The sequence below is a fragment of the Octopus sinensis genome, linkage group LG14 (genome assembly GCF_006345805.1).
Source record: "Octopus sinensis linkage group LG14, ASM634580v1, whole genome shotgun sequence".
NCBI lineage: Eukaryota > Metazoa > Mollusca > Cephalopoda > Octopoda > Octopodidae > Octopus > Octopus sinensis.
This window is the reverse complement of record NC_043010.1, coordinates 890,699-914,698: the sequence shown is the minus strand read 5'-3', so window position 1 is coordinate 914,698 and position 24,000 is coordinate 890,699. Positions and strand designations below refer to the sequence as shown.

Below are 24,000 nucleotides of genomic sequence, written 5' to 3'. Positions count from 1 at the left end.
CATGAGGGTTTGACAATTTCTTACCGAACAATCACACAGATGATTTGTTTATAGTGATTAAAAGTTTATATAAATATAAGCTCACTCTCTCCATCAAATTGACATTACCTGTACAGGTGCAACTGGATGCCACATGTCAGAAGTCAAAATGATCACAGAGCAACATGAAATGAAGTGCTTTGCTCAACAACACAATGCAACGCCTGGTCTGGGAATCAAACCCACGCTCTCACAAACATGAGTGCAACTCCCTAACCCCTGAGCCATGCACCTTCACACACACACACACACACACACACACACACACACACATATATATATCATCATTGTTTAACGTCCGCTTTCCATGCTAGCATGGGTTGGACAATTTAACTGAGATCATATTAAAAATGGGGAAAGATGGGAAATCTTAGGCAATCCCATAAACTGGCCTTCTTCATATTTAATATCTATTGCTTCTTCTTTTGGATTTATGTATTTCACAGATGATATATAGGTCTGTTAGTATCATGTAAAGCTAGCGATGGGTATATATATATATATATATATATATATATATATATATATGTATATAAAAGGAATACAAAAAATGGGACAAGAACGCAAAACATCCAAACAAATGATCCAAAAAAATAAGGAAGGGTCATTTGGAATTTTCTTTCTTCAGTCAAGTTCCAGATTATCTTTGCAATTTTGGCTATATATATGACAATACTGAGAAAGGGTTGAAAGTGCATTAAATTTGTATATGTTTGGTAAAGTGATTGGTGTTTGGAAGGGCATCAAACAGTAAAATCTATGCCAAAGCAGATCTGGGCGTTTGGTGCAGTCCCCACGCTTACCAGCTCCTATGGAATCATCGAACCCATGCCAGCATGAAAAATGGACTTCAAATAATATTGATAATTTTTTTGCTTAAATAAAACAAGTTTTATTTTTTTAGCATAAGGAATGTCACTATATGTATGTGAATATGTGCGTGAGTGTGTGTGTGTGTGTGACAAGATTCTCAACAAGCTCATGTACTAATTTCTGCTCACCAGGTTTTGATAAACCCCAAGGTAAGGCACGAAACACTTGCAGCTCAAACTGTCACATGGGGAACTCAAACTTAGAGCCATGTGACTGCTTAGCTAACTCTGCTAACCACGCAGTCATTGCACCCTGCCTTGCAGCCATGTAATAATAAAACCAGTTGAATCAAGTAATATTTAATAATGTAACACGTAAAGTTTCAATAGACATTGATGTATATATGTAAAATATTGATGTAGCCAATTCTAAGCTTTAGCACCAGCAATATGGCTACCGAGGAGTTTTTATTCAGTCTTGGTATGCAACAACAGCCATCTTAGAATTAATGAAAAATCATTGGAAAATTGTGGCAGAGAAGGAATGGTGGGGGGGGGGGCAAAAGAAAAGAAAGAACAACAACAACAGCAACAGCAATAATAATAATAAAATTGATAGTAAGAATGATGGTGACAACAATGATGATGATGATTGTGATCATGATGATGATAAAAATAATAACAGTGATAATAAAATTAATAAGAAGAATGTATTTAAGATGAAAAATGTAATTCTTTTTTTGTTTTTCTTTTATGAAGTCATTTATTTATTTGCGATATATTATTCTGTTGTTGTTGTTATCATTATCACTATTATTATTATTATTATATTATTATTATTATTATTATTATTATTATTATTATTATTATTATTAGTTCGAGGTTTTATTTTATTCTATTTTGTTTAGTTTATATATTTTTACTGTTCATGCTATCCATCAACGACTGAACACGTTGTTGCTCATTTGCATATTTCTCCTAAAGAAAAATTTCCATTTCCTCATGCCAAGAAACATTACCAAACATAGAAATAAATAAAGAGATAGAATTTAAAAAAAAAAACTTTTATTTAAAAAGACAGCTAAAAGATATAAAAAAATAATTAGTTACGATAAAAAACCTAAATTTAAAAATACATATGTAAAATAGGACAAAATTTTCTATTTTTTATGAAGCATACATACATATATACACACACACATATATATATAATTAGTCATGAATTTATATACATACATGGTTACATATATACCTTTATATATATATGCAAATACACTCACATATATACATATATATATGTAATATGTATGTATAGTATATGTGCAAGAACAACACAAATTGAATCATGTGTTGTATGTGAGTGCATTTGTTATGTGTGTGTGTGTGTATGCAAATGAAATATAGGTTTCTTATCTATGTTGCACTGTGACATTCATCATGGCTGTTATCTGACATGACAGATTCATCAAGCGGTTTGAACATTTTACAATCATCCTCCAACGATGGATCGCTTACTTAGAGCAAACATGTTTGAGCCCCCCCCCACACACACACACACTCACGCACATACATGTGCATAGACACACATGTTCAAATAAATACACAAGCAAATAGCCATTAACAACATACATATACATAATAGTATTCACATGCATACACACACAAACACACACACACGCACACATGGTCACAAATGGGTGTATGTTTTGGACTATATATGTATGTCTGTATATAAATGCATGTACACACATACATATCAATTTACATGCACACACACACACACACACAGAGAAACTAACATAATTATCAAGAACAGAGGAACAGAGATGATAAACTTGGAAAGAATGAAAATAAATTTTCAAAAAAAAAAAAATGAGAAGAAATTGTGAATTATACGAAAAAACGAAATGGAAGAAATGAAAGGAATGAAGTGATAAAGAAACAAATAAAAATGAAGAGGATATAGATATGTGTTTGTGGGTGGGGGGTTTCTGAGTGTGTACGTATACATATATGGTTCTATATATATTTACACACACACACACACACACACACATATATATACATATATATATGTACATATATATAAGCTATATATTACACAAATACACATATGTACATGTGTGTATGTGTGTGCGTATGTAGGTATACATACTATATATATATATATATATATATATACTGGCAATGCTTCAATGGTCCAGCATGGCAACGGCCTTTGAACTGAAACATATAAAAGAATAAAAGAATAGGTGGGGTGCATATATATATAAGTATGTATATATATATATATATATAATATATATTATATATATATCTATATATATATATATATATATATATATATATATGTATATATATATATATGTATATATATATATTATATCTAATATATATATATATATCTATATATACATGCATATATATATGTATATATATATATGTATGTATATATATATATATATATATATTTATGTATATATTTTTATTTATAAGTTAGAGGTTGAAGCATCTTGGATTGTTACTCTGAGTATCATTTTATGTCATTCTATTCAAACTATTGAAACAGGGAAGAAGTATAAGAATATCAAAGCAAAAATATTTATGAATACTTTGAAACATGTTTAGACTTCAAAATTTAATTTGTTGCAAAAAAATATTGTGTTTTTAAAAATACCAACCATTAGAAAATTCATTACAATTCTTATATTCAAAGTATGAGATATATATCTTAGGCACAGGAGTGGCTGTGTGGTAAGTAGCTTGCTTACCAACCACATTGTTCCGGGTTCAGTCCCACTACGTGGCACCTTGGGCAAGTGTCTTCTACTATAGCCTCGGGCCAACCAAAGTTTCTGAGTGGATTTGGTAGACGGAAACTGAAAGAAGCCCATCGGATATAAGTATATATATACGTGTGTGTTTGAGTGTCTGTGTTTGTCCCCCCAACATCGCTTGTGGTGTGTTTATGTCCCCGTAACTTAGTGGTTTGGCAAAAGAGACCGATAGAATAAGTACTAGGCTTACAAAGAATAAGTCTTGGGGTCGATTTGCTCGACTAAAGGTGGTGCTCCAGCATGGCTGCAGTCAAACGACTGAAACAAGTAAAAGAGTAAAAGAGTATTAGGTTATGACTTCTTGATTTTTTTAAAGTAAACAAGAAAAATAATCTTTATTTTAAGGTTTTTTAAAAAAAACATCACCCCCAAAAACTGAAGAAACTGATCAACACTTTTGACCCAAATCATGCAAAATTCTTGTGGGGTTCATAATGTCCACTCAAGCTTTTACCAAACTTGGTGTGCTGACTTAATGCAATGCAGAAACAGTGTATATTAATTTCTGCTTTCAAGCTTAGAGTTTTTAATTCGTTACCACTCAGGCCCTACTTTAGGAAATATCCTCTTCCTCTCCTTTTTATTTCTGTGACATTAAAAACTATGGCTATATTAACTGTTTTTCAAAATAGTAGGCTTATCCAACAAAAGTATCTAAAACAAGAGCACTTAGCGAGCACAAACCTCCACCAAGGCAAAACCAACGTCCTCCTAATGATTATCCAGAGATGATTTTTAAAATGAGAATATCTGAAATAAATTCGAGTGCTCTCACAAGCAAGAATACTAAAAATGAACCCAATCGCTCTCAAAAATTAAGTGAAAAACGGAAATCCTTGTCTGGTACCAGATCAATCCCAAAATCTAATCAGTTCATGCCAGTCATGAGGCCAAACATCCCTGAATGTTTCATCCAAATCCATCCAGCAGTTCTTGAGATATCTTGTCCACAAACAAACAAACACAATTGAAAACAATACCTCGGAGGTAATAATGTCTCATAAGAGAAGTGTTTGTGGGACTCAAAGAAACGAAAAAATCTGGATGAAGAATCTCATGCAATTTCAAGACTCTCATAGGAAAACACACCAGCTTCAGTTGTAAAGTGATGGTGAGGCAACAGACAGACACACACATACACATACATGTATATATGTAATATATGTATATATATATATATATATATATTCTTTCAGTGTCTGTCTACCAAATCCACTCACAAGGCTTTGGTTGGCCCAAGGCTACAGTAGAAGACACTTGTCCAAGGTGCCATGCAGTAGGTATATATATACCATATGGTTGAGAAGCAAGCTTCTTACCACACAGCCACACCAGCACCTATTTCTGTTTTTTTTCTTTTTTTTCTGATGGTTTAGATTCTGCATTTTTGCTTTTTGAGCCAAAAATTAACTAACTAAATCCTGCCAAAATCAGCTTTGTCTTTCATTCTTTTGGTTGGGGTTCAATAAAACAAAGTACCAGTCAAATACTAGGGCTGATGTAATCAACTAACCCCTTTCCCTCAAAAATGCCGCTCTTGTGCTTATATCAGAAACCATTATTATTATGGCAATGGATTTTCAGAATTGTTAAACAGTAGAATGAGATGCCTTGCAATATTTCTTCTAACATAAGGCAACAAGCTAGCAAAATTGTTAGCATGTCAGGCAAAATGCTTAGTGGTGTTTTATCCATCTTTACATTCTGAGTTCAAATTCCACCAAAGTTGACTTTGAAGTGGGAAGGGGGGGGGGGTCAAGGAAATAAGTACCAGTTGAGTACTGGGGTTGTTGTAATTGACTAACCTTTCTTCAATATTTCTTCTAACTCTTTACATTCATCATCATCATCATCATCGATTAACGTCTGTTTACCATGCTGGCATGGGTTAGATGGTTCGACCGGGTTCTGGGAAGCCAGGAGGCTGCACCAGGCTTCAGTCCGATCTGGCAATGTTTCTACAGCTGGATGCCCTTCCTAATGCCAGCCACTTCGTGAGTGTAGTGAGTGCTTTTTACGTGCCATCAGCACAGGGGCTATAGGAGGCTGGCAACAGCCACAATTGGTTGGTGCTTTTTACGTGCCACCAGCACTGAAGCCACTCAAGGCGGCACTGGCATCGGCCACTTTGGATGGTGCCTTTTACATGCCACTGGCACAGATATCACAACTACAATTTCCATTTGATTTTTATTTTGATGTTGATGTCCTTGACTGAATAGGTCTTCTCAAGCACGGCAGGTTGCCCTACAATCCAAGGTAAGCACAGCAGGCCGTCCTGTGATCCAAGGTACTTTGAATGGGCTGGCGCTGGGGCTGGTTATGTGAAGCTGGTGTAGGACACAGCCAGGAACTCACTTTATTTCTCAGGTCTTCTCAGTCACCACATATCTCCAGAGGTCTTGGTCTTTTGATATTGCCTCTGTGAGTCCCAACATTCGAAGGTCATGCTTGACGACCTCACCCCATGTCTTCCTGGGTCTACCTCTACCCCAGATTCCTTCAACTGTTTGGGAGTGCAACTTTGCTTTTCATTCTAAAATAACTGGATGAGTACTGAGGATGTTGCAGTTAGCTAACCCTTCCTTCAAAAATACTGGCTTTTTACCTAAATTAAAAACCATTATAGAATTTTTGTAATCTTATATTCTCTTTTATTTCTGTCAGTCATTAGACTTCAGCCATACTGAGGTACTACCTTGAAGAATTTTAGTTGAAGGAATCAACCTCAGTACTTTTTTTTTTTAGCCTAGTACTTATTCTCTCATGGAGGCACATGGCCTAGTGGTTAGAGCAGCAGACTTGCAGTCGAGGGATTGTGGGTTCGAATCTCAGACCGGATGATGTGTGTGTTTATGAGCGAAACCCCTAAACTCCAAGTGGCTCCGGCAGAAGCTAATGGTGAACCTCTGCTGACTCTTTTGCCACGACTTTCTCTCACTCTTTCCTTCTGCATCTAGAAGCTCGCCTGCGATGGACCAGCGTCCCGTCCAGGTGGGGAACCTATATGCCAAGGAAACTGGGAAACCGGCCCTTATGAACCAAACATGGCTTGAGAAGGAACAAACAACTTATTCCTTCAGTCTCTTTTGCCAAATCACTGAGTTGCAGAGATGTAAACACACCAACACTGGTTGTCAAGCAGGGGACAAGGTGCCAAGCAGTGGAACTGAATACTGAACAATGAGATTGGGAAGCTACTTTCTTATCATATAGCAACTCTTGTTTTATAAACACGTGTGTGTAATGAATATATATGTATATACATGTGTGTGTGTGTATTTTTATATGAATATATATATATACCAACTCATATGTATGTGTTGGTGTATATTTTTATATGAATATAGATATATATATATATTTTTTCTTTCTAATTTCAGATAATGGAGTGTTCTCTGCATATTTCTTTGTTGGCGTTCCTGTGCAATAATAACAGCAAGCTCGTTAACTTGTGGCTGCTAATTTTTATATTTATTGGTGCCCAGTGTTTGGATGTTACCTACCATGTGGATGAACAAAAACTGTCCGGCACTTACATCGGAAACATTGCAGCTGACACACATCTTCTTGACTATAAAATGGTTACGTTCAGTAATTTAAAGAAAGGCAAAGGTCGGAGTACTGAAATGTTTAATGTGTCTAAGAGTGGTGAGCTGTATACTGCCCAAACTCTAGATGCTGAGACATTATGTAAATATAACAGTGAATGCTATAGAATCGTCGATGTTGCTGTGCAAAATATGGATTCATTTATTAAGATATTGGAAGTGAAAGTTATTATAAATGATATTAATGACCATCAGCCTGAGTTTCCTGTTAAAAACATAACCCTCCAGTTTGACGAAGGAGATAAGAAGGGAATGGTCAAGTTTATACCAAATGCCATTGACAGAGATGTCGGCATTCTGAATTCACAAATTACATACATGCTGGAAAGAAATGTTGATGATCCATTTAAATTATCTGTTACCAAAACAGTTGATGGCACTGCCAAATTAGGAATTGTTTTAGATGTAAGTTTAGACAGAGAAGTAAAAGACAAATATAACTTGAGAGTTAAAGCAAGAGACGGAGGCTCTCCTTCAAGGCAAGGTTTTTTGGATATTCATATAAACGTAGCTGATCTTAATGATAACCCTCCCGTCTTCTCAAAGAATATTTATAATGTCTCTCTTGAAAATACACATCACTTTGATACACCACTTGTTACTATGTCTGCAACAGACCTTGATTCTGGTAAAAATGGTAAATTTTTATTCCACATTAATTCGAAAACATCAAATTTGACAAAGACTTATTTTCGGCTCGATCCAAGAACAGGCGAGATATTTCTAAACAATAAATTTAGTTTGGAAAAAAGACGGACATATAAACTGTTTATTGAAGCAAGTGATAATGGCAGTCCACCGCTCAGTTCGACCGCAATTGTTTTGATAAATATCATCAACCAACATAACAATGCTCCCTCGGTGGAAGTTAACTTCTTTTCAGAATCCACTGGAGACACAGTTACCATTTCTGAAGGAATCAAAATTGGCAGTTTCATTGCCTATGTAAAAGTTACTGATAATGACAGTGGACAGAACGGTGAGGTCAGCTGTGACCTTTACCATGATAAAGTCCAGCTTCAGAGCTTAGGAAGAAATAAATACAAAGTAGTCATAAAAAATCTTGTCGACAGAGAACGCGAACATTCTATTGATTTTACCATTACTTGCCGAGATAAAGGCTCCCCTCCCCTACACACAGAAAATTCTTTCTCTGTGCAAGTGATGGATGTCAATGATGTACGACCACAGTTTACGAAGGACACTTTTAGATTTCTGACCTATGAAAATGAGAAAATAAATTTCCCAGTTGGTTTTATCAATGCAACAGACCAAGATGAAGGCTTGGGAGGTCAATTGAGTTTTTATCTAGAGCAAAGCAAAAACCATTTATTTCCTTTCCAAATTTCGGATTTCGGATTTATTCTAACTACTGAATCATTAGATCGAGAACAACAGGACGTTTATGAATTTAAAGTTTTAGTAAAAGACAATGGTATGCCGTCCCTTAACAACACAGCTAATGTGATTGTTGAAGTGATGGATGAGAATGACAACGCACCATATTTCAGCTTTCCTAGTGTTAACCCTTTCAGTTTAGATGTCCACTACCATCCACAAAGCAAGAATGATATCACAGTTCTGAAAGCATCAGATAGGGATAGTTATGAGAATGCCTTTCTCAAATACGAAATTCTAAGTGGCAACGATAAGCAGCTTTTTACAGTTAATCCTTACAGTGGTGTTCTATCATTTTCACGTACTGTTTATCAAAATGATGCCGGCTCCTATGAGCTCCAGTTTGTTGTCAAAGACAGTGGAACACCAGTGCTTTCTGCCAAGACTACAATGTCTTTGATGCTAACAGTGAGCAATAAAACAACAAAATTAATGACTACTGTTTATTCGAAATCAGACAAAAAAATCCACATCAATTTGTTTATTATAATACTTGTGGCCATCCTCATTGTGTCCATTGCAATTGTTGTCTCAATTACCATGTGCATAGTACGCAGAAATAACCAGAGGGCGGCACACTTTGCTAACACCAGTGAATTTGTGGATGAAAGCAGACAACTAAAATTTTACACAGACGAGATGACCTCTCAAAGCGGAACTCCAGTGGCTGTACCAGATCTAGGAAAGTATGAAAAAGCTCACATGTCAGACTTTTGTGCTGATTCACACTCTGGGCTTGACTCAAGTCTGGAATCAAGGAAAGTCTCTGCCTCTGGAATACACTGTCAAGCTACAACAGAGGGGACACATCCAGTAAGTAATAATCCATTTTGAGCTTTGATTTTCTTTTCTTTGTGTGGGTTTTTTCTAACCCTTTAGCATTCAGATTATTCTGTTAAATGTAAGACCCTTTTATTTACATTATTTTGAATTAATCATGAATTATCTCGTTGCTTTGAAATTTCGATAATGTGTTTTGTTTATTTTTAGAATAACATTATAGGGTAAGCGTGAAAGGCAGGATCTGGCTAGTTTAAACATAAACCAGGTAGAATATTTGGGCCAGATATGGCTGGTTAAAATGCTAAAGGGTTATGTCTATAAGGAAAATTTGTATGTCAGTACTCATAAGCTACAAAAGTTCTCTCTTTGCACGGACGAGTTTGGTTGGTTAAATGGAGGTTTGTAGTGAAGTGTTATGGTTTTGATTAATAAAATGCTGTTGCTAGGACACTTCTTCCTTCTTTCTTGTAATGAATTCACCACTAAATAGAATGGGAAACAGTCTTAATTTGATGCATGTGTGTGTGTGTGTGTGTTCTTTGTTTGTAATCTACAGCTGTGAAATGCACTTCTCTCTCTCTCTCTTCTCTCTCTCTCTCTCTCTCTCTCTCTATCTATCTATCTCCATCTCCCCTCCTCTCTCCCCACTCCCCATCTTTGACCATTTCAGGTAACATCCAATAAAATAAGTGTTTAAGTTGGCGATGGCATTGTTCTTGCATTGGTGGTGGTGGTTCTATTGCTGTCACTCTTTCAAACATAGTGTATCTAGGACTACCTCATCCAGCTGGTACCTGATTTTTCAAGGCAATGGTATTTAATTTAGTAGAGATTTGGTTGCTATTTCTTGCAGATCAAGTGAACCTATAGAGGCCCACCTTGTTGTTGCTATTCTTTTGGACAATTCATTTGAGGCTGATCTGTAATCCAAACACAAATACTAAACAAAATAATCACTATAATTTTTGGAAATTATCCATAGGCCCTGACAATATTGATTTCAATCCATGGCACAAAGCCAGTAGTTTTGGGGGAGAAGGTACATTGATTACATCGACCCCAGTGCTGAACTGGTAATTATCTTATCGAACTTGGAAGGATGAAAGTTAACCTCAATGGAATCAGAACTCAGAATGTAAAAACAGCTGAAAATCCACCAAGCATTTTGCTGGGTGTGCTAACAATTCTGCCATTTCACCACCTTATAGACCCTGATAGTACTGATATCAAATTTTCAGGATAGGGGTTCTAGATCAGTGGCTTGGGGTTTATTACAGACAAGTGGAAGATCTGTTCCATTAGACAACAGTTGGACGTCAACAAGCAAATGAGCTGCTTGGGCAGGGCAGCCTCATCGTTGACCATGCTTGTTGCTTTCTTTGTAACCACCTGGTATATGGTGTAGAGGCCCAGAGATGCAGTCTGATGGGAAGAATGATGCCAACTGCCTTACTACTTACTGTCCACAAGTTTGACCAACAATGGACAGCCACCACTGATGGTATATATATATATATATATATATACAAGTCAGTAGACAAATGATAAAAATGGCACTCAAAACATTTATTGAGAGTTACATGCATTGTTCAAAACAGTTTGATTTAGATTTTGTGCTACTTAAAGTTTCAAAGCCCCTAACAGGGCCTTTCCTCAGGCCAGTAGAAATCTGAATGAATGGGGAGGTGCAGGAAGTCCAAGTTGGCTAGTGGTAGATGGGCTGTGATTGGTCAAGGAAGGCCACATTAAGTAGCACAGAATCCAAACCAAACTGTTTGGAATAATACATATATATATATATATGTGTGTGTGTGTACATACACAAACACACACAGGTACGTGTGTGTGTTATATTGTGTTTGTTACCCCTACCCTGCCATTTGACAACCAGTGCTGGTTTATTTACATCCCCATAATGTAGCAGTTTGGCAAAAGAGACCAATAGAATACATACTGGAGGCAGTTTGTTCATCTAAACCAGCCACTGTGGCTTGTGGGCCGCATACAGCCAGCTGGACTTCCCCAAACAACATGCCCAATACAAAATTATTACCTTGAATCATCTTTTTAATAGAGCAGCTGTTCTGAGTAAGAGCCATGTCTCACGTGGCTCGTTTCTCATAAACAGTTGCTCATGCCTGGACTAAACCCTTCAAGGTGGTGCCCCAGCATGGCCACAGTCCAGTAACTGAAACAAGCGAAAGATAAAAGATTACTTTTATTAGAAACAATAAATCCTTGTTGTTGTAATTGTTGTTGTAAAAGATCTAAGGGAAGTACATAGCAGTGAGTGATGTCCCTTAGCGCTGTTTAATACCTCTCGCACTGACCTTGCGTTTTTGATAAAAACCACTTCATAAAAATCCCTGGGTGTAGAATCAAACAGACACCGTATCAACCAAGCGCTCTTCCACCCAACCATCAACCCACACACAGAAACTCCTTTGTTTTTCTTCTCATTTGCCTTTTTGTTGCTGTTGGTGGGTGAGGCGGTTGGTCTTGGTAGTGGTGATGGTGGTGGATGATGGTGGTTGTGGTTGTGGTGGGGGTGGGGGTGGGGGTGGGGGTGGGGGTGCATGGGGTAATGATGGTTGTGGTGGTGGTTGTGATCTTGGTGATGATGATGGTGTTGGTGGTGGTTGGTGGTGGTGGTGATGGTAGTAGTAGTCGTCTTTGTGGTGGTGTTGGTGGTAGTATGGGTGATGATGATGATGATGATGATGATGGTGGTTGTGGTGGATATGGTGGTGCTGGTAACGGTCATCGTTGTGGTGGTCTTGGTGGTAGTATTGGTGATGATGATGGTGGTGGTGGTGGTGGTCAACGTTGAAGTCGTCTTGGTGGTAGTACAGGTGATGATGATGATGATGGTTGGGATGGTAGTGGTCTTGGTGATAGTGGTGGTGATACTGGTGGTGCTGATGATAGTAATGGCAGCAGCAGTGGTGTGGTGATGTTCCCAGTGCTGATGGTGGTGGTGGTGGTGGTGGTGATGGTGGTAGTACTGGTGATGATGATAATGACACTGGTGTTCGTAGCAGCAGCAGTGGTGGTGGTGGTGGTGGTCTTGGTGGCAGTCCTGGAGTTGATGGTGGTGGTGGTAGTGGTATCAGCAGTGGCATGATGGTGTTCTTGGTGAAGGTGGTGGTGATGGTGAAGGTGATGGTAGTGGTCTCAATAGTGTTTGTGGTCATCATAGCCTTGCTGGTGGTGGTGGTGGTGGTGGTGGTGGTGGTGGTAGTGGTGGTGGTAGTGGTGGTGGTGGTGGTGGTGGTGGTGGTGGTGGTGGTGGTGGTGGTGCAGTGGTGGTGGTGGTGGTGGTGGGTGGTGGCAGTGGTATCGGCGCTGATAGCAGTGGTGGTTAATCTCAAGAAAATTCCCAGTTCATGGCACCACTCCCCCCTCACCCTCCCCACTTACTCTCCACATCATGTACAGAGCCCCACAAACCTAAAAGACAACATCCAAAGAGAAAAATAACAATAAAAACAAGGGAACAATGGTGGTGGCGGTGGTGGCGGCGGCGGCGGTGGTGGTGTCGGTGGTGGCGGCGGTGGTGGTGGTGGTGGTGGTGGTGGCGTGAGGTAGATGTAAATTCAATCATCATAAAAATTGTTGTAGGTGGAGAAAAGTTGGATAAGAGAGTGAGGGTGGAGTAGCGGAGAGAGGGAGAGGAAGATAAAGAGTAAAGGTTGCAATGGATGTTGTGTTTATACATGTACATACATAAATATATATACATACATGCGTATATATATATATATATGTATGTATGTATAAACACACATGCATGTGTGTACATATATGCATATATGCATATATATATGCACACACATACACGCATTCATTCATATATATATATGTATGTGTGTATGTATATATACAGACATACATATATGTATGTGTGTATATGTATGTAAACAGAGGAAATGTTCTGGGGAAAAATTTATCTCTGTAGATAGAAGAAGCTAACAAGAAAATATGCAAATGTCGGAAGAACAAAGGAGCAAAGAACAAAAGTAGGAGGAGGAGTGGGGAGAAGAGGGTGTAGTGGTGTTTGTGGAGGGGGTGGGGGTGGAGGCGAAAGTGAAAGTAGAGCGAGGCAGAATGAGGTGAAGACTGAGACAGAAGAAGAAGAAGAAGAAGAAGAAGAAGAAGAAGAAGGAGGAGCAGGAGGAGGAGGAGGAGGAGGAGAAGAAGAAGAAGAAGAAGAAGAAGAAGAAGAAGAAGGAGGAGGAGAAGAAGAAGAAGAAGACTGGAGGAAAAAAGAAGAAGAAAAAGAAGAATAGGCAGTGGATGAAGAGAAAAATAAGAAGTGAGAGGGTGGAAGGCATGGCAAACAGAACAAATATATATATATATATATGTGTGTGTGTGTGGTGTGTGTGTGCACACATACACATATTTATGTTATATGCACGCACACACACAAATGCATCCAAAAGTATATATATATATGTGTGTGTATATATATATGCATACATAAACACACAAACATGTATGTACACATATATACATATATGTACACATTTATACATATGTGTATATAAGTATATGCATATATACTTACATATAAGCATATACACACTCACACGCACATACATATATATATATACATTCAAACGCACATACACACACACACACGCACACATATACAAACATTCAAACACACACACTTACAGACACACACACATATATATAATATATATATATATTATATATATATATATATATATGTATGTAGTATGTATGTATATATATATATATATATGTATGTATGTATGTATGTAGTATGTATGTATGTATGTATGTATATACAAACAAAATACTGTATTAAAGTAATAAAAAAAAAGCAGAAAGCAAAAGCATTGAGTTAATGTAATAAGTAAGACATTTGGCATTGTAGCAGAACTTTTACCATTATTTACAGAATGTGACTGGAGATATTTCTGTGAAAATTACTTGTTTAGAAACACCAAAATTTAATGTCAACATAGAAGAAGCTTTTACATTTTCATGTATTTATTTATATATTTATTGTTGTTGCTGTTGTTCTTCTTCTTCTTGTTATCGTCGTTGTTGTCATGGTCTCCATTGCTGTTAGAATCACATGGCCAGAGTTATTGAACAAGATGTTGAGTCTGCTAAGCAGTCAGGTTGAGTGAGGAATTGATTTTGATTCCTGCACAGACATGGCTGTGTGGTAAGAGGCTTGCTTCCCAGCCACGTAGTCTCAGGTTCGGTCCCACTGTGTGGCCCCTTGAGCAAGTGTCTTCTACTAAAGCCCCTGGTCAACCAAAGCCTTGTCAGTGGATTTGGTAGACTTTAAAAAGCCTGTCGTCATCACATTGAACCATTAATCCCTACACGTTTCTCTCTCTCCATTCTTTCTTTTTCTTTTTTCCCTCTCAGTCTTTTCTAATGAAGAGCATAGACTCGAAACATCAAAGACTTTACTGCTCTTCTTGAGCATTAAACTAATACACCTGCTTGTTGTTCCTTCACCTGTCTTCATCTTTAGTTTTTGTAAAGTATATATAAAGTGTATATAGTTAATCCAAACATGAAAACACAAAGAGAAAACACAACAACGCGAGGACGTTGAACAAGTATAGTATTATTGGATGGTCAGGAAAGGAAAGAAAGAAGGAGGATTTAACATTTCGAGTGGAGCTCTTCATCAGAAACATAGGAAAAGGAAAGATCCGAGGAAGGGAAGTCGGAGGAAAAAAATTGCCAACGATACACAAGCAGTCATATAGTGAATATATATATATATATTTTTCTGTGTAAGTTAGAGGATGAGAAACCAACTAAGGGACAGTACCTATCCAATATACTGCTGGTAGTGTACCCAATTATTCTTATCCAAGTGCTAGTTATTACCTGGCAAGCTTGCAATTTTGTGTTATATATGGGCGGGGGTAAAAAGTGGTTTTACCTTGATTTATACAGCAAATAAGAGAGTGGAGAGGATACAAATTCAGCAGACATCAGCCAGTAAGCATTCCAGGATGTCTATTCCATTGGAATGAATAGACATATTAGAATGTTTACCGGCTGATGTTTATTTGCCGATATATATATAATATATATATATATATACAATTATATATATATATATATATGGGGATATATATATATATATGGGGTAAAGACCCCACTTCAATCACCATGGAATTGCACCTAGAAAGTTGCCCCCTGAAGTACAAGTCCAGGCAAAGTTGCTTATGGAAGACCAGCCGTCACCTATGCATACCAGTCTCCCCACTCTATGCTAGAACTGATGTTGCCCAAAGGAAAAGCAAAGAGGCTGATACAGCTTGGCACCAGTGACATCGTAACTCATTTCTACAGCCGTGTGAATACCAACACAACTACTACCAAAACTACAACCACCACCACTAAGATCACCAGCACCACAAACACCACTAAAACTACTACCAAAACCACAACCACCACCACTAAAATCACTAGCACTACTAACACCACTAAAACTACTACCAAAACCACAACCACTACCACTACAAGCACCAGCACCATGAACACCAACACAACTACCACCAAAACCACAACGACCACCACTACAATCACCAGCATTGTGAACAGCACTACACCAGCACCAAAACTACAACCACCATTGCTACAATCACCAGCACCACTAACAATATTACAACTACCACCTAAACCACAACCACTATTATCACTAAGTATACTAAAACAACCACTGATGCAACTATGACAACTACCACCATAACTACTACACATTCACAACTGCTATTACTACCACTTCCCACATATTTAAAACCACCACTACCAGCACCATCACTGCCGTCATCAGTACCACTACATCCTACACCACCACCACACATACACCAACACTACCACTTAATTTATAACAACCAATACCACCCCAACCCCCACACCCTTCTCACCGCCACCACCATTATTACACAACCACTAACACTTAATTTAAAAACGCCACCACCACCACCACCGTCACCACCACCATCACCACCACCACCACCACCACCACCACCACCACCACCACCACCACCACCACCACTGCCATCACTCTTTCATTTGAGATTCTTCATTTTCTCTAGTGGAACGCACTAAATGCATTTGGCATAAAAACAGTGCACAATAAAGCACTGCTTCCTGTCAATGCATCACAGCATCGTTGACTTGCAATTATGTGCACATATGCACACACCTGCAACTCTGTATTGACAGGTAACGTTGACACTTTTGGCACTATTGTCATTCCTTGTGGTTAATTGTGAAGGTGTGTGGATGAGTGGGGGTGGATGTAGGGTGTGTGTGTGTGTGTGTTGGTACGTGTACTTGTGCCTATATGGTGTGTGTGTGTGTGTGCACATGTGCCAGTATGTGTGTGTGCACATGTGACTATGCGTGTGTGTGTAAGTGCACATGTGTTTATGTGTGTGTCTGTCTGTGTTGGTTTGTGTACTTGCGCCTGTATGTGTGTGTGAGTGTGTGTGTGTCTATGCGCACATGTGTCTATGTGTGTGTGTGTGTGTGTGTGCATACACATGTTTATATGTGTGTGTGTTGATACGTGTACTTGTGACTATGTACATATGGTTGCACTGTGTTTTATATATATGTGTGTGTATGCATGCCTGTATGTATGTGTGTGTGAGCATGTGCACATGCGCCTATATATTTGTGTGTGTATGGTCATGTGTATATGGGTATGTCTGTGTCTCTATATGTGTCTTTCTAGATGAGTATGTATATGCCTATGTGCTTCTCCTTATGTGTGTGTGTACATTCATGCCTATACGTGTATGTCTATATATGTCATTTATGATGAATATTCATATTATAACTGTATAACATATGTATACCTGTGTCTGTGTGTCTGTTTGCAATTATGAATGTGGATTCCTGTTTTTGTGTATGAATGTGTGTGCTAGTATGTATATGTATGTGTTTGTGTAATTATCAAGATATATATATATCTACACACACCACACCTCATATGAAGTGCAGGAGTGGCTGTGTGGTAAGTAGCTTGCTTACCAACCACATGGTTCCGGGTTCAGTCCCACTGCATGGCACCTTGGGCAAGTGTTTTCTACTATAGCCTCGGGCCGACCAAAGCCTTCTGAGTGGATTTGGTAGACAGAAATGAATGAAGTCTGTAATATGTGTGTGTGTGTGATAGTCTCCTATACAGTTTCTTATTTCTTTATTGCCCACAAGGGACCAAACATAGAGGGAACAAACAAGGACAAACAAAGGGATTAAGTCGATTACATCGACCCAGTGCGTAACTGGTACTTAATTTATCGACCCCAAGAGGATGAAAGGCAAAGTCGACCTCAGCAGAATTTGAACTCAGAACGTAACAGAAGACGAAAGACCGCTAAGCATTTCGCCCGGTGTGCTAACGTTTCTGCCAGCTCGCTGCCTCCTATACAGTTTCTGACTACTAAATTCACTTACGAGGCATTGGTAAGCTTTTGAGCTTTAGTAGATGATACTTCAGCAAAGTGCTTCACAGTGGGATTGAACCCCAAAACTACATGGGTTGCAAAGCAAGCTTCTTACCCATACAGCTATGCTTGTACCTATGGTCACATTTTTTGCTGATGTTGAGACCATTGTTGACCAGTAACATGAGCTCAAGTGGATTGCAGGTCTTATCTGACTATGTATCTAATGGCTGGTGATCTCCATATGTGTGTTTGTGTGTGTGTGTGTGTTTGTGTGTGTGTGTGTGTGTGTGTGTGTGAGAGAGAGAGAGAGAGAGAAAGAGATTGTCTGTTATATGTATGCCTTCTTTCTTTTTTTATTTATTCATTAGTATTTTTTCTTGAAGGATGTTCCTGATTTCTAACTAAGAGACAAAAGCTTCATCACTATAATTTGGTGAACAACAGGAATAATTGTTACATATCAAACTTTAAGAAAGTGTTGCATATTTTTATTCCCCCACTTACTGATCGTATCTGTATAATTCATGTTAGCTGATTTCTTTCTCGAAAATCTTTGATTTTCCCAGGGTTAGGAATTGAAAATTTACTAACATAACCAAGTGCACTAATGATTATTGGTTTGAAATATGAATTTATAATCAAGATAGAAGAGCTGTAGATATTGAAACATAAATATTCTGCTTCTTTCTGTTTTCTGAAGAACTATTTGCACCAGCAGGGCAGCTAGCCTTTATGACGATACATAGCTTTACTGTCTCATATAACTATGTCCGGTCTGTTATGTTTCTACTTGGCTGAAGTTTTGATGGGAAATGTTTATATATACTTGGAAAAGGATGCGTGGCATTCGATCATATAATAATATAAATAATATATAAATATATGCATATTGAGATAGGGGTTGTAAATGCAACCCTCCATACCTACATATATATGTATATATACATGCAGGACATCAAAAAAACGTTGAACACAATGAGAAACTAAAACATAAAAACAAAAACATAGAAAACGAACTTTTGGGGTACTGGAAGTGAAGAGAGCAGAGCAGAACCAAACATTATAATTCCTATTTTGTTCAAGGTACCATTTTCTCAATTCCTTGCTGATATCTGTCTACTTATCTATCGGTCTATCTAGCTGTCTAGATGTCTGTCTGTGTCTGTCCATCTATCTATTCATCCATATATGTGTGTGTGCATGTGTGTGTGTGTATATATATAAGTGTGTGTGTGTGTGGAGGCGCGTGGCTTAGTGGTTAGGGTGTCATCACCATAATCGTAAGATTGTGGTTTCGATTCCTGGACCGGGTGACGCATTGTGTTCTTGAGCAAAACACTTCATTTCACGTTGCTCCAATCCACTCAGCTGGCAAAAGTGAGTAACGCTGCAATGGACTAGCGTCCTGTCCAGCTGGGGAACACATACATCAGTGAAACTGGGAAACTGGTCCCATGAGCCTGGCTAGGCTTGAAAAGGGCGCAGGAAGCGCAATGGCCCAGTGGTTAGGGCAGCGGACTCACGGTTGGAGGATCGCAGTTTCGATTCTCAGACCGGGCGTTGTGTGTGTTTATTGAGCAAAAACACCTAAAAGCTCCATGAGGCTCCGGCAGAGGGTGGTGGCGACCCCTGTTGTACTCTTTCGCCACAACTTTCTCTCACTCTCTCTTCCTGTTTCTTGAGTAACGCTGTGATGGACTGGTGTCCTGTCCAGCTGGGGGGAACACATACACCACAGAAACCGGGAAACCTGGCCCATGAGCCTGGCTAGGCTTGAAAAGGGCGACCTTTATCATTTTATATGTATATGTCACAGGCACACCACATACATATATATATATGTATATATTTATAGATTTTTTAATTCATTTTGCTTATATCTATTTTACTTTTCTGTATGTTTTACTCACCACCAACATTACAGGTGAGATTTCTTGTGTATCTGTAGTGAAATATACCTCTTCATACAGAAATGTATAAGAATTGTCAAAATTTAAAACAAATATTTTCAACAAAAAAAAAAAATAATAATAATAATAATAATAACAACGATAATAGAAAATGACGAAAAACTCACACACATGGACACGCACGCACACACACAAACACACACATCAAAAATACAGATCAAATTGATGGTTGTTTCAGGTTTTGGTGTAAACAAGATTCCATGTGAACTCACCGAACATTCTTTGCTGGAATCATATTGAACTCTGCAAAATTACATTAGATTTTCATATTTCTTATCATATATTCATTCTTCACGGATAAAAATAAGAATATATAAAAAGAAAAATTGGTGGAGATAGGAGCAAATCGAATTTGAAACAAATATGTGTCTCTCTGTGTGTGAGTGTGTGTGTGTGTGTGTGTGTGTGTGTGTGTGTGTGTGCACGTGCATCTGTGTGTGTATCTACTTACACATATATTCATACAGACACATATATGTACATATTCACACACATATATATGAAACATACAAATAAATATATATACATATGTATGTATGTGTGTGTGTACATGTGTGTCTCTCTCTATCATTTACACTCCCTCTCTCTCTCTCTCTTTCTCTTTATACATATATGTATATATATATATATTAATGTACATTAATTCATGTATAAAAGCAAAAATACTAAATATACATATGCATATGTATGTATATGTGTGTGTGTGTGTGTGTGTATATATATATATATAATATATATATATATATATACATATATATAGGTATATATGAATATGTATGTAGATACTTGTGTGGATGAATACACATACACACACATATTTATATATGTAATAATTCATGTATAAATACAAAAATACTAAATAAAGTACTCAATACAAAATGTTGAGTTAAATGGGTTGGTTTTCTTTAAATAGTGACCAAAACATGGAAGTTATACAAAATCTTCTATTTCAAAGTCTGGTCAAGGGAAACTTCGAAGTCACAGTCGTTTCTTTAAAAAATAAAGTGTAAAACAAGGACCTCAACGAATAGAGTACATGTGTGTGTGTGTGTGTGTGTGTGTGTATGGTTCATTTTTACATCTATTTTTCTATGTTGTCAATGGGGGTCCATATAAGATTCTGTTGTTAAAATTTGTGTACAATGATTTAGTTATACTTCTAGAATACACAAAGTATTTTAACACTTTCTTAAATAGTAGGTGCAGGTGTAGCTGTGTGGTGAAAAGTATGCTTCCCAACCACATGGTTCTGGGTTCAGTCCCACTGTATGGCACCTTGGTCTTCTACTATAGCTAACAAAAGCCCCATGAGTGGATTTGGTAGATGGAAACTGAAAGAAGCCTATTGTTTGGGTGTGTGTGTTTGTGTATGCGTTTGTCCTCTACCACCACTTGACAACCAGTGTTGGTGTGTTTTCTTCCCCTGTAACATAGCAGTTTAGCAAAAGAGACTGATAGAATAAGTACCAGGCCTTACTGAAATATGAATAGTGAGGTCAATTCATTTGACTTAAACCCTTCAAGGCAGTAACCCCAGCATAGCCGAAACGAGGGTAAAAAATCCTAATAGGTAATTAAAAAAATATATGATTTTTTTTAAACATTGAATGGCTATGAGGGTCCATCTGAATAAAATAGGGATCAAATGGGTTCATAAGTCAAAACAAAAAAAAAAAAAACTGGTTGAGAACCACATGGTTAGACGAATGCATTGCTGAGGTAATAATGCTCTTCCTGTTGATAAGGCTTACATGTTTTTCAAGGGATTGATTTATTTCAAAAGCCTTTGAAGGTGCAAAGCTAGTAGTTAATTCAACAGTTGCCTTGATTGTAACTTGTGATGTTTAGGAAAATGAAGAGAAATCAAACTGCTGGATCAAGAAATTAAGGTCAAAGTGCAATTGATTTATGACTGAGCAGACCTTGATGAAATGCAATTTAATTTCAAGGTTGGAAGAGGTATTATCAATGGAATCTTCCCAGTGAGACAACTGCAATAGAAATACTTGGCTAAGAGCAAACCATTGTTCTTAACATTCATTGAGAAGAAGGCATTTGACAAGGTACCACATTCAGTAGTGTGGTGATCATTAGGGAACTAGGTGTAGCTGAATATCTTATGACTAGCACTATGACCCTGCAACGCCAGGTCATAGTGCTAGTGCATGCATATACAGCTGCGTGCATGCACACATATACACGATTACTGTCCAAATCTCCGACCAATCACATACAGCTAGCTGGCATTCAATTGGCGTATCAAGTTTCGGGCATCTTGATTGGGTTTTGGATAGAAAATTCACAAAAAAGTCACTTCTATTGATTTTTTAATGGCTTTGCGGGGTGACTGGGGAAATGTAAATATGTGCACAACCACCCTTGGACGGTTTTGAATGACCATAGAAAGTGCGAGCCCTCTAACTGAAAAATTGTGGATTTGTATAAAGGACACACATGCAGACATTTTGACATTCATATAAATAGAGATGGCTGTACAAGTTATGTACACAGAGATGCAGTGAGTAAAGTGAGAATCAATAACAATTTTATTGATGAATTTAGTGTGAAGGTAGGAGTTCATCAGGGCTCAGTCCTCAGTCCTCTCCTATTCATTGTGGTCCCACAGGTCATTACAGATGAGTTAAGGCTAGATGTCCATGGGAACTCCTACATGCAATGATCTATTGCTCTTAGCTGAATCGATAAAGATATTTCAGACATGGAAGCTAAACGAAGAATTGAGAGGCCTCAAGGTAAACTTAGCAAAGACTAAGATTTTAATGAGAAATTAGGCAGGACTCAGGCATCTTCAGTGTAATTACCTTGCTCATTATCAGAAAAAGAGTAGGTATAAAGGCACATAGCTTAGTGGTTAGGGTATTCAGCTCATGATTGAAAGGTCGTGAGTTCGATTCCCAGTGACCCTTTATTTCATGTTGCTTCAGTCCACTCAGCTGACAAAAATGAGTAGTAACTGTAATTCAAAGGAATAGGGAGTGGTTAGAGATCATGCAGTCGTTAGCTTCAAATCGCCAGGCCTGGTTGGCGTTTGTGAGAGATGCAGCACTGAGGATGAATGAAGCCAGCTCAACCCACCCCAGGTGGATGCTGTCTCAAGACAAGAAGACAGTGAGATATTGACCTCGAATGCAGAGGACTTGAGAAGTAGAAAGAAATGAAGCAAGCATGTTCTGTAAGAAGTGCAATGTAAATGTGTTTGAACGGCAAAGCCCGGATGTGTTGAGAGAAAAACTGGATAAAAAAGGAATTAGATGTGTGCAAGAAAGGAGAGCCATCTGCGTTTCCATTTTGGAATCTGGTAGCAGACATGGACTACATACAGTTGACATATTGAGAACCTGAGAGACTTTGTGATATCCAGTATTTTCAAAGGATTCTCACAGATTCTGTCTTTGAAAAGACAGGATTACACATGTAGAGATTTTGAGTTCAAACCTATTTGTTGATTGTCTGGCACCAAAACTGAGGTTTCCAATTTGGAGACATAACAACATTACCATTAATAAAAACAAACAACAAAACGTTTATAAACACATACTGACATGCACACACACATTTGCACATGCATACACACAAAATCATCATCATCGTTGTCATCATATCATCATCACTATCATCAACTCTACCATCACCACCACCACCGCTGCCATCCCTACCATGACCACCATTATCAATATTATCATAATTATCATCACCATCCGAACAATGCAGTCATTACCTTTACCGCATTCACCATCAACAACTACAACTGTATCTCCATCCCCATAACACAAACTCCCATCATAATCATTGTTGTTATCATCACTAGCGCCACCTATATTCTATGTTATGTTTGATGTCCCCCTGCATCAGTGAACTAATGGTACAGAGTGGTGCACTGGTGTCACTGGCACCTGTTTGTCTCCCTGCAGTTTTATATCCAACAACACAGAGCAGCACCAGTTATTGAGTGCAGGGCTTCAGCTCCTCTTTAGTTGCTAACACAGCCAATGACTCTCTGTGATTTTCTTTCATCTTTTATCTTTTACTTGTTTCAATTATTTGACTGTGGCCATGCTGGG

The 24,000-nt window shown here is 37.9% G+C and overlaps 1 protein-coding gene across 2 annotated transcripts in view; it reads left to right on the top strand.

Moving 5' to 3' along the window:
• Nucleotides 1-24,000, top strand: part of LOC115219216 (protocadherin beta-2-like) — a 262,823-nt gene that overhangs the window by 176,208 nt on the left and 62,615 nt on the right. For both annotated transcript variants that reach the window (XR_005001765.1, XM_036508561.1), the window contains exon 2: nt 7,072-9,510. Coding sequence is in view for 1 of the 2 variants with exons in the window: in XM_036508561.1 (XP_036364454.1) it covers nt 7,075-9,510 (2,436 nt within the window). In the remaining variant the exon portion in view is untranslated. The remainder of the gene's footprint in view (nt 1-7,071; nt 9,511-24,000) is intronic.